Source organism: Leptosomus discolor, chromosome 7 (genome assembly GCF_034619465.1).
Source record: "Leptosomus discolor isolate bLepDis1 chromosome 7, bLepDis1.hap2, whole genome shotgun sequence".
In the NCBI taxonomy this organism is placed as follows: Eukaryota; Metazoa; Chordata; class Aves; order Leptosomiformes; family Leptosomidae; genus Leptosomus; species Leptosomus discolor.
The window spans coordinates 48,609,272-48,622,126 of record NC_141397.1 but is presented as its reverse complement, the minus strand read 5'-3'; the positions used below and the strand labels follow the sequence as shown (position 1 = coordinate 48,622,126).

The 12,855-nt window shown below is 38.7% G+C and overlaps 1 protein-coding gene across 2 annotated transcripts; it reads right to left on the bottom strand.

Annotated features, from left to right (window-relative positions):
• Positions 1–3,203: 3,203 nt before the first annotated feature.
• Positions 3,204–12,754, bottom strand: ZBTB38 (zinc finger and BTB domain containing 38). 2 transcript variants are annotated; one of them, XM_086468224.1, is made up of 2 exons: positions 12,726–12,754; positions 3,204–7,034 (listed from the first exon to the last, which is right to left on the bottom strand). In XM_086468224.1, the coding sequence occupies exon 2, from the start codon at positions 7,032–7,034 to the stop codon at positions 3,453–3,455; it is 3,582 nt and encodes a 1,193-aa protein (XP_086324350.1). In that variant the 5' UTR covers positions 12,726–12,754; the 3' UTR covers positions 3,204–3,452. The 2 variants fall into 2 exon arrangements, with proteins under 2 accessions (XP_086324350.1, XP_086324351.1); XM_086468225.1 differs by lacking the exon at positions 12,726–12,754 and adding an exon at positions 10,674–10,685.
• Positions 12,755–12,855: the final 101 nt, after the last annotated feature.

Here is a 12,855-nt window from a genome sequence, read left to right as displayed (position 1 = left end):
CAGGTACTTTTAAAAGCATCTGTATGACAGGTAGGTCTGTTCACCTAAGGACACAGTAAGACGAACACTGTGTGCCCACTTGCAAACTTAGGGGAAAGATTTCTTCATTTAACAATGAGGATGTAAGTAGAGGGATCTTTGCTCTTGTGAGATAACCTTTTGTATCAGCCAAGGTGTTGAACTGTTAGTAATAATGCTGTATTAAGGAAGTTTAGAACAAATAAAATGATGACGACACTTAGTGTCTTACTTCATATGCTTCTGCCTGTAGTCTAGCTGTGTCATGTTATCTTGTTTCACAGAAGATGGCAATATAATTCAGTGTATTTGTTCTAATTTGGGGTATGTCATAAATGAGGATTGGCTAACATTTTGTTTAGATGCATAAACTTTAGGATGATCCACTTGTGGTTTTAATTAGCATTTGAAAAAGAGAAAAAATTATTTGTTTTATGTAGCAAACTCCTAAATATTTTGTTTAGTTATACATCTTTCCTGAGGACCATCCTAAAATAACCTGCGTAATTTAGCTTAAATTTAATTCCTAATGCGAGTTACAGACTAGTGACACCTAGCTGAAGGGGGAAGTACTTTGAATATGCGTAACCTACTTTCTATGTATCTTCGTATTTCCTTATGCTATTAGGTATTTGCATTCTGAGCTACATTTCTTGACAGTAATCCCAAAAGATTTGAAGTACCGTGTGTAAAATACACAATCTGTACTCCAAGGTTACTAACAGAATTGAAAATAAAAGAATTTTTAAAGTTTCAGAATCCTCACAAAAAGATGTTTAAGCTGTTGCAAAGTATTAAATGCAGTTCACCTGCCTTCCAAGTCCTCTAAGATACTGAGCAGGTAGATTCTGTTCACCTAAGCATTGTGTTCACCCTTAATGGTACGATGCCAGGAGATACCATCGCTTTCCTTGAGCTCTGGTGTGTTCTCAATTCACTGTTTTGATCTTAACGAAGGGAACGTTTGGTAACTGTGTTGCTTCATCTTCTAACGAAGTAACTATTAGAAGATACGTATCTCTGGATCTTATAGATTATGTAAGTATTAAGATAATTTAAAAAATGGAGAGACTTACAGAAAAATAGGAAGATGTTATTTTAATTAAGCAAAAACAGTTATAATCACTCTTTCTAAAAATAAAATTAGACTCTATCAATCCTTAACATCTGCATTTAATATTTTCTTCTGAACAAAAATACAGATGCGATTATGTAGCAAATTACAGTCTTTGACAACATATAGTATTTACCTTCTCTTACACTTACTTTAAATCTAATTTGGTCATTAATACTTGACTTATTACTGCAACGTGTTACTTGTAGTAAAAGTGCCACAATTGAACTATAAACATGACATTGCCATCTTAAAACTGCTTTGCTATAAACTGTAGAGAATATACAGTTACAAAGTCATCGTGTTTTTATCAAAATATACAAACCCCCCCAAACCTAACACAAGCTATCAATATTTTTCTTATGAACTATACAGTTATATAAAATATTTGTAAAATTATCTTTATATTTATAAATATTCTACCTTATTTGCTTTGGTCTATAATTATCATCACACAAGTCCACTCAGAAGATATCTTTGTGTACTTTCTTTGAAACATCATCGTACTTTCCTGTGATTATTCCTCTATTATCCTTATTTAAATGGAACCAAAGCTGCCACGAACTCAAAATTTCTCAAGGGGTTCACGGCATTCACCAATGATAGAATAAGTAAGTGGACTATATTATTACTTCAATCAATACTGTATTATCATTTCAATTGTAGTTTTATTGTACCCAAGATATAGTTTCTTTTAAAATAATCAAGAAGACGAAGTAAACAAACTGTGTACCATATTTGCACATAGAATGAAGTTGAGGATCACTAACCTTTGTCCTGACTTCATTTTTTCAACACTTCACGGAGATGAACATACATGACTAATTGAAATGCAGATACAGTACAACAGAGCTCTACATAAAATGCAACTTGTAGACATACACTCTCTGTGACTTTTTAAAAATCTCATGATCTCAGTTAATCACATTTTCACAAAATAATATTAATTGTAATATTTTGGTGAGGTCTTTCAGAAACCTATTCTCATGATTCTTAGTCAACTGAAGCCATAAGGCTCACCGTAACCCTTCGGTGTGGCAGGATGAGGCCAGCACTTCTTCAGCAACCTGTTCCAGGCACCTCTCTGCTATGGGCCCACAGTGCTGGGCCAAGGGACGCTGCGACAGAGCTTGCCTGGGGCCAGATGCTGCCATGGTTGGGAGAATAGCTAAGAAGGGACATATGAAGGTTAGATGTTGTATTTAAGGCATGGGGATGACAGGGAACCCCACAAACTTGCCTTACCCCTGATTATACATAGGGATTGCCTCCAGGATATATATGGAAGCAAGAATCTGAGTATTTACCTACTCCTCCCAAAATCAATGTATTTATGGGGAGTTGTTCTGTCATTGTTGTCCAGGCATTATTCCAGGATGAGGAGGAAGATTCTGTCTGAACCTCCTCTTCTGCTGCTGAGAAAAATGGTACTTCTAAAAGACAGGAGTTGCAGACCCACCAGGAGGTGGACGTTTATACACAGGAATTCTTTAAGCTAGCCTGTTTCATGAGAACAATTTTCTTTAGACAAATACACCTGACTAGCTCTACCAGGCCATTGACATTGGGATTTATGCAGTTTGGAAGACTAGCTATTGTGAGTTCCACTGAATCTTTATTAAATGTCTCAGAGATATCATAAATCTGGAATACTTTCCACACAAGCACTCAGACTTAACGGTTATTATGGTAACTACAAAACTGAATATGGAAAGGAAAAGAGGTTTAAACTCCTGAATATGTTTTGTAAATGTTGAGTTACAGAAAAGCACACCAGAACTCAACTGTACTTCAGCATACCCAAGTTCATGACACACTTCCCACCTTCACTTTAGAATACACTAGATTACAATTATTTTGTTTATAAACACATTACTTTTTGTTAAAAAATGCAATATACAGATTCTGCAGCAAAAATTCCTTCTAGAGAGTCAACTGTGAACCTACATAAATGTTTTGCTTAGAACAATTCTGTCTGAAAAACAGCACTGTAAGACAGTTCAGTGACTAGTTTCCTGTAATGCTAAGTAGAAGGGTTTTGGTTGGTCTTCCCCCCCCCCCCCCCCTTTTCTCTCTCTCTGTTAGAAGTCTATTGTGGCGAAAGTATTTTGGGTCTTTCACATTTTGTATTATTGCAAATACTAGGTTTTCTTTTCTGTGTTATTTTTCCTTCTTTTTCATATAGTGATGCATGTTTACATAAAGAAATTTGATCTTAGTAAATGATCTAATTTGACTGGAGATGTTTCCCCATTCAATGCATCTGTATTTTCTCCAATATATAGTTTGGGATTTTTCTTCTCCTTTGCACAACTGTCACTCAGAGTATAACTTCTGGAGTTACATTTTGTATATTTTTTACTTCACTTCCTTCTGAGCCAAGAAAATGCGGATTTTCCAAAAGTTTAGTGCTTTCATTACAAAACTGTTCTCTTCTATCTTGTGGACCTGGACTTTTGAACAGATGTTTCTTCTGGTGCATTCCCAGAGCAGCTGCTGTCTTGCAAATTTTGGGGCACTGAAAGCAAGCGTATCCTTCTCCATTATGCTCACGTACATGCCTTTGCTCATGGTTCTTTTTGGTCGAAAGATATAAGAAGCTCTGAAAGCAGAACTGACAGTGGTAGCGTTTTTCTCCAGTATGAATTCTTTCATGTATTTTGAGTGTTTCATTTAAAGTGAATGCCTTATTACAGTATTGGCAGACAAAGTCTTTGACACCCAGGTGAATACGTTCGTGTTTCTGCAGATTTCCAGGAATTGAGAAACATTTACCACAGGTTTTGCAAGTGTAGGGCTTTTCCCCAGTGTGACACCTCATATGCATTTTTAAAGTGGATGGACTTTGAAATTGTTTTTGGCATAATTCACAAATGTAAGGCTTTGAAGTAGCTACATGCCAGTGTACGTGTTCTTGAATTTCTGCAGTGGAAGACTGATCTCTTTCACAGAGCTCACACTGAAGACTAGGCATTTCGGTGTTCTCTTCTTGACTGACCGCCTTTTCCTCAGGAGCATTCCTGAGCGCATACTCTCGACTGCATGTGTTGTGGCTTTCCATAATGGTGTTCTTGCTTCCATGCTTTTTCCTCCATTTGGTCTTTTTCATTTTTCTTAGCTGTTTGGATTTCTTTTTTGGTTTGTAATTATAGTAGGGTCTCCAGGGTTTATCACTGGAGTCATGGTCACTTACATCATCACACATTTCTGTCAGCTCCAGGCATTCTGAGCTATAGAGCCTGGACGGGCTTCTTTCTTTTCTCTCCATTTCTGATTCCTCCATTAGATTGTCCTGTTTGGACTCATGTTTAGATTTTCGGCCCCTTTTACAAAACAGCTTAGATCCTAATATGTGTCTTTTTACAATAGCCTCATTACCAATTTTTACTGTTATTTGACAAAGAGGTGCAACATTGCTGTCAGTAGATGTCCCAGGTAAGGCAGGCTTTGCAATATACGTTTCAGTTTTACTCGATTCTTGCAAACTATTTGTTGTTTTACTAGATGAACCTCCAGATCCTGTGATGTGCTGCGTATCCTCACTTGCTTCTGCTCTGTTGTACAGCACTGTTTTCTTTTTCTCCTTAATAGTTTTTGACTTTGTAATGCACTTCCCATAATTATCTGAACCATATTTACAATCATCAGTTACAGGCTGACTAGGTAGATTATTTGAAGATTCTGTCTTATTGTTTTCTACAGAAGTGACTGTTTTACTGTGCATTATTACTGATGAAACTCTGCTACTATGCATTATAACAGAGGGTGCAGAACTGCTGTAACTGATGACAGAGGTTGAATTTTCATTCACATTAGTTAAAGACACAACTGAGGAATCACACTCCTGAGGAACAGAGTCATCTGCAGCAGTGGAAACTCTTTTTTCAGCTGTGAAAAAGTCCCTTTGCAGGTCAGAATTTAAGATACCTACTCCCCAAGAGGAAGAATTCTGAGTATTTGTGGAAGGTGCTGTATCATTACATGAAGACGTAGTATCCAGGGCAAGAGTTCTGTTGTTTGCTATTATATTACTTTGAAAATTCAGTGCTGGTAGCTCAGAGCTAAGAGAACTTGGAATGAAACAGTTAGTAGAAGCAGTTTCGTTAACCTGGCTACTTGTTTGAACATTTTCATATGAAGAATTTCGGTAGGACTTGTAAGGTAGTCGCCTGCATTTCATAGGTAAAAGTCGATAAAGTTTGTATGGGTACATGCTTGGTTTTAAGCCTCCATTGGCTGTCTTTTTATTTACCGAGAGACGATGGTCAATTGCATGGAAAGACTTCTGATGGTTTTTTAGTATATAGTAAGTCATAAAAGTCTCCAGACAGAAAATGCACTGATATCGTCTTTCTCCAGTGTGCCAGATCTCATGTCTGGTGCGATACTCAGCTAATGCGAATACTTTATTGCAGTAGTGACAAGGATATGTTCTTCTCCATGAATGCACATTTGCATGTCTTCGAAGGCTAGACAACGTTACATAACTACGCTTGCAAACGATGCAAGTATATAATATCTGCCCATCAACAACTTTAACCAAATGATCTGTATCTGGTAAAGTGCAGTTTGCATTAGAATAATCAGTGATGCTGTTTTCAGGCAATAGAGGCTCTGTGTTTGCATATGAACTTCCATTCCTTCCGTCCGTAGCAGTATAGTTATCTGCAAAATTTTGTTCATTTCCATTGTGAACTGATAAGCTACTTGATCTCATGCAGACTTGTTCATGACTTTCTAGTATATTCAGATTTGCAAATTGTTTGCTGCAGTATTTGCACATGAAAGTTTCCTGATGCTCTGAATGGAGCTGAAGGTGAGTACTGAGTAATGCCCTATCATTGAACGATTTTGCACAACAGTTACAATTGTAAACAGGTGGAACGACAGTTGCCACGGATCCAGAGACATTAGCAGAATTGTTTTCCTCTTCTCTGGATAAATGCAAATCTCCTGCTTTATTTTGAGGTTTTGGAAAGGAAATAATTGTCTGATCAGTCACTGCTTCATGTTGGGCTTCTGTAGTGGTTACTGTTGAGGCCGGTACTTTTGCTACAGCCAAACTAGTACCCTGGGGCTTAAAGGCTGTCTTAGGAGCACTACATGCTTGTTTTCCCGGCTGAATGAGTGGTGTGGCTTGGAGATTTTCATAGTGGTCTTCACCCATCTTGTATGAAGGACTGCTGTCCTGTTCAAGAAAAGGTGTTCCTTGCAAGGTATCTCCCCCGGAAGAAACTGCATAGGAGTGTTCAGCCAGTGTACTGGCTGGCTCAGCATCTTTGCAAACATCGCTTCTGTCAAGGCTGATGTTGGGAGCTTGTATTGTCTCAGACACCTTTTTAAAGCTTGCCCTCAAATCAAGTGGAGAAAACAAACTGTTTTCTGTTTCAAAAATTGAGAATGCATTTGTAATTCGTGGTCCATTCGTCACAGCGGAGTCTTCATGTCTCTTTTCGTGTTTTTCCTCTTTGACAGTCCCTTTTTCATTAACACAGTATGCATAGGGGCAGGGGGAACTTGAAAAATTAACATCTGTAAGATCTTCCAGAAATGATATTCCCAGTTTTTTCCCTGCAGCTGCAAGGTCTGTTACAGTCTCCTGCCTCTTAACAACTACCGTGGAACTGTAGATGTAATTCAGTATTTCTGTAAACACTTCAGCTTTGAGATCATCTAACTCTAGTACATGACCTGAAATACAGATAGTACGACTCCAAAAAATGTTTTTGAAGTAAAGACTTGAAGCTGCAAGCACATTGCTATGGGCTTTAAATTTGGTATCTTCCACAATTATGGTGACATCACATAAAATACCCCGAATGCGCTGTTCATTCAAAATGGAAAGTACAGTGTCGCTGTGGAAGTCGTCCTTGAGATCCTTTGACTGGGACATGACTGTCATCTACAAGAAAAAAAAAAAAGTAAATATATTTTAAAGACGTTTTTCATCCATTTCAGTTACAGATCAAGTTTATAGTTCTATATTTATTTTATAGATATTTTTAACTTCTAAATTTTAAGAATGAGTAAAATTCTGTCCCCGCATGGTTCTGTTGCCCGCCCCATACCTTTCACTGGGGACCACAGCTGCCAGCATGCAGTTGCCGTATTTGGTAAACATTATGGGAAAGCCTGCATTGCTGTGGTTCTGCAGATACTGAGGACTTTGTTTTCTGGGGCTGTTTGTCAGACAATGATTTTACAACACAACTGCATTTGATCCTGCTGTTAAGCTGATATTTAAAACAGGGATCAGATATCCCATGCAGTGAAGTTTGAGTTACAGGATAAGGCTTTATAAATGAAGGCACAAGCAACACAGTTTTGTAAACAATAGCAGAGTACATACAACTCTATTTACATAAACAGTATTTTTTTAAAATAGTGATTAAATTTTATTAGATAGTTTACACTTACTTTAAAATGACTGAAGATTTTTAATTAACTGAATTTATAAATTCAATGAGAAAAACAAGTAGAGAGTAATAGAACATTTTTTCTTCACTTATAATTTATAGTGTTCACACTTTATAATTTGATAGCGGGTTCTTAATTTTTACCAAATAATATTTAATCACAACAGTAAATACCATTAAATAACTGCCAATTTATAAAAATGAGGTTTAACACTGACAAAAAAATGTTTAGATTAGCCACGCTGTTACTGTACGGATATACTGGTTTATTTAGTTGAGATAAAAGATGCAAAATATGAATGAAAAATAGACTGAAAAAATGGATTAATTTGACAGTACCTATCTGGAGAAAATCTCTGGCTTAACCAGATGATTTTTTTATTTCGTCCAAATTCAGATCTGAACCATATAATGAGGTTTGTTCCTTTTTTCCCATCTCTGAGTAGTGTTTTCAACTACTAGTGCCCATTTCTGACCTCAAATCATGAAGAAATAGTTGTCCTACTGGCACTAACCAATCACTACAGTAAAAAAAATGTCATTTATATTAAAGACCCTTTTCTTTCAAATTGTGGAATCAAAATGCACCTTAAAGAAAATGACTAACAGATATTTTGTAAGGTAAATTAAAATAGTATCACACTGCCGTGTCCTAAGAAGTCATGTATGCCTTCTAAACATTCCATCTACTGCTCCGAACTTAAATGTTAAGCTTGAAAACTTTTATGATGACCCTTCCCTCAAACAGTTTACATTAAAAATGCCAATATATTTCTTAAGATGGGTTGGATCCAAATGGTGAAATATACAGGTTTGAGCCATACTCACTAAACAAACAGCAACGGCCATTTTGAATACATTGGCTCTCTCACCCAAGCTGCTCAGAAGTAATCCTTTCTTGGAAATAGGGTCTTGGTCACAAAGTAAGCAATATAGGACACAGAACCTTGCTCTAGCTGATCTAGTTACACTTTGGACACTTCACCACGAATCCACCAACTACTTCACTGCAAATCAAATTATACAAAACCCAATGACAGCCATACTGTGAAGACACACACAGTGTACTAAGAAAAAGATCGTAACTTGGTACATTATGGATGAAGCTTCGAAGTAAAATTTGGACCTTGCAGCATGGCCACTGTTTTTATCAGGAAGGTATGGTCTATGCAAATGGCCCAAAATTGTAATGCAGTTTAATGGCTGAGAGAATTTTCAATGCACAGAATTCAGAAAAATCACAATTGTGATTCATGAGAAATACCTCTGATGCTTATATATGCCATGGATGTCAAGAAATGACTTCACCAGTGTAACCATGCTAGAAATGTAGACATATATTATTTTGCTTATCTGGTCACTCACAGCAGCTATAAATCTAGATGCATTGTTTTGTACCTTTAAATCTTAAAATTATGTAGTTTATCGTGTGTTTGTTTATTACGCTTATTTGGCTTAAAATAAGAGAGATTTATTAATTTGGAATGATAACCTGACATTCACAGTTCTCTGCTTTGGTTCGGTATCTGAAAACCCATATATAATTGCAGATAGTTTCTAGCATATCGAGCCTTCTACAGAAAGAATACTGACAAGACCACTTTTTTTTTTTCAAGCAAGCAGCCACTATCGCATAATTGATTCTTTTTTTCTATCTGACAATGTCTGAGATTACATCTGACTTGCTCATGTGATGTGGTATTAGAAACCAACTCTCAGACATCAAAACCATTTCACAACAGGAGCTATTGATAGAGTTATTTCCTGAGTATAGGAAATAAATTACGTCAAGTCTACCTCCCAGTGAACTGCCCCATAGGAACTTGCCTGTGTTTCTTCTGTTTCTTTATTGGAGACAGCTGGTTTTAGTTCAAAGACACATCATCTGACATACTGTTTGCTAAATATATCAGACTGTTACTTCTATACTAAGAAGCATTTATAAGCAAGTTACAAAGCCAAGTGGTTTTAGTGGCAGTCTTATTATTCAAGTATTTTTTTCAAAAATTGTCCTCCTAAGGAGAAAAGCGAGTATCTTCGACTTCTACTTGTACGCACACAGATTGGCAGTTTTTGTAGTCCTGGATATTTTGGTACGCTCAGTAAAACACCAGACTCAATTCCTTGTGTAAAGATAGTAGGAACTATCATTTGTTATTTGGACATTCCATTTTTTTGCTATGTGCTAAACCATCTGCTATGTATCTCATCGGAAAGTTACGCAGAAAAATTCCAGAGCAAACTGATTCTCAGAGCCAACACTTTTTGCTTCGTCTGAACCTATGCACTCCCTAAATAGTCCGTTTAATTCATGTGCGTAATGATTCTCTACTGCCTTTTATTTTACCTGTCTTGCTTCTTGCATTTGTGAAAAATGTGTTTGAAATGCTTTAAAATCCAAATGCTGTATCTAGCACACACATAAATGGAATATTTTAGGAATATTTTACATTCCATTTGCAGTTCATACTGCAAAAGGAAAACCCACTCTTCAGTTTTCAAGGGAGCTCTACTGAGACCAAGATACACAGAGATCAAACTTTTCAGATAGATTATTACTATTATCATAACAATAATAATTATTATAATAACAATAATATATAATCATATATTATGTCATAATAATAATATTTATTATTATTATTACTACTTATTTTCCATTAAAACACTGGAAAGTCCATTTCGAATGTTACTATTCTTCTGTATGATTTTGATTATGGAAGAAATTCTAGTATTATTTATAAATGTTGCCCAAACATATGTAAATACCATTTGACCCATTAAAGGTCAACAAAACTCTTCAGCCTACTAAGCCATCATTTTTTTGACACAAATATGTGTGTTATTTTGATACCTTTACTCTCACTCCAGACATAATGTCTTAGGAATCTGAACAGTACCTTTGTAGTATATCTGTAGGTGCACCTAGAGATAACTAAGGGTAACTTTAGAACAGCAGAATTTTTGATTGGGAGTTACCTTACGATTTGCAGATTTTCTGTAAAAAACAGTAACAGACTTAACCTGACATTAAAAGTCGTTGAATCACTTTGACAAATAAGATTTAAATATTCATCTGAAACTTACTTGTGATGGTTAGTAGGTTGATGAAACTATAATGTTACCTTCTCTGACATCAACAGAATACCACTCCAGGACAACAGACACAAGTGAAAATAAGTAGTATTAAAATTTAATGGAAAGACCAAGAGATTGATGCATCCAAACACAAATTTGACCACTCATCCCTCAGAGATGACATTGCTAATTATAAATATTAGAGCAGCCAGCTCTACACAGACACTGCAGAGGGAAGAAGCTACTGTTAATTTTTGTATTAAAATTGCTTTGAAGAAAGAGATCAGAAGAAGTTTTACTGGCTGATGAATAGCAAATATAAAAAATATAAAATTTTTTACTACCAAAGAAAACTGTTGCGATCTGCTGTTTTTAACTTTCGCAATCCACTGCCAGGCAAGTGTGCTGCACTACATGAGAAGAGATTCTTTTATTACATTTGCTCACCTAAATTTGAAAGTCAAGCTAGTGGCATCAACAAAAACCACCGTAAGGGCCAGTTCCTAGTACCCAGGCAAAATAAAAAACCCGAAACTGTAATAACAGCTCTCTCTCTGTCTTCTTATTCCACAGATTTCTACTGAGATTTTAAAGATGCTAGTATTTTCTGGTACTTACCAACATGACACTATGGAAACATGTTCACTCCATAATTTTCTTATGTTCGGTTTCGTTCCACTCTATGAACACACTTTGAAAGCTATCGCCGATTTGTTTCCGGCCTGTTTCCCTGACGGGGAACGAATGTTCATCTGTACCTAACTCTCCTAAAGGGCACTATTTTGTTCTGGAGCAGCAACAGGGCCGGGCATCATAAACAAACCAACCAAAAAAACCCCAAACAAAGACAAATACACACACAGCACCTCCCCCCCAATTCTACTCCCCTGATCCCTGCCCACTTGCAAACCTACTGTCCAACCACCACTTCCATGATGGTTGCTCAGTTTTTTACGGATTCATTTCACCAGTCCCATCTGAGCAGTATGGCTACATGGTGCTGCCTCCACCAGGGTCCCTTCAGGCTCCTTACAACCTCAGGCTTTCAGGGAAATTTTAATGAGGTCTAATTATGTTTAATAGCTTGTAGTGGCTTAGTGCTCCAGTCTACATAGCTACACATTACTTCTACAAGTTTCCATTTTTTCTCTTTTAGACTCTCACTGCTTGCATCCTTCCCTATCAATACGGAATACTTACCTTTTCTATTTGTTATAGCCTCATAAGCATTACTGATTTTAACTTTTTTCAGCCACGGACTGTTTCCTCTAACTTTTAATTCAGACAGCTGGGGGTGGTGAGATCTAGCGGAAGAATACTCCATTAGTGTTGGCAGACACCTGAAGCCACCAGATAACCATCTTTTCAGAGCTGCAATTCCCTCCTGTTCTTAGCGCCCCTAACTCGTTCTCTCACTTCCTACTTTACACTTTCTACGACCGCTTCTCCTCCGTCCCGTGGAAGACAGCCTCTAGAGCCTTAGCGCTCAGAGCAGCCGGACGCCTTTTACGAAGCGACGTTTCTCGCTCTGATGATCAAAGCGAACCCTGTCTCTGTAACGGGGCGCTCTGGGGCTGCTCTGGCTCTAAAAATAATTAAGGAAACCCTCACATTTCCCGCCGCGTACCCGGTTCTTCCTGACACGGAAACGTCCCATCCCTTCGCCCACGCCCGTCCCGCGGCCGCCCCGCGCAGGCCCCGCGCAGGCCCCGCGAACCCTTCGCCCACACGGGGGAGCCGGGCGCGCGCAGAAAGGCCCCGTCCCCTCCCCGGCGGCAGGAGGCGCGGAGCGCAGGCTCTTACAGCGGCGGCCCCCGCGCCCCGCTGCCCCTCGGCGCGGCCGTCCCCCGGTCCCGCACGGTCTCCCCAAAGCCACGGTGCTGACGCGGCGCGCGGAGGGCGGCGCGCCTGCCGGTCCCAAGCGGCCTCCGGAGCGCCCCGCGAGTGGCCGCCCGTCAGGAGCAGGCAGCGCGGCGGCACTTCCTGTTTGCGGGCAGCAGCGGTGCCCGGGACGACGGGCCAGCAACGCGTATTAACCTGCGACATGAAATTTTCCGAGGCGCTGACGCAATCTGACACTCGAACGTAGAACGACTCACTGGTTTTGAGCTACCTGGCGACTAAACCCATGTCTTGGGGGTTTCCTCTGGCAGGGAGGAAGCCGGTGGCGGCAGCTCAGCGGGACGGGGCGCGGGGTGACGTGACAGGTGCCGTCTCCCCGGCGCCGCG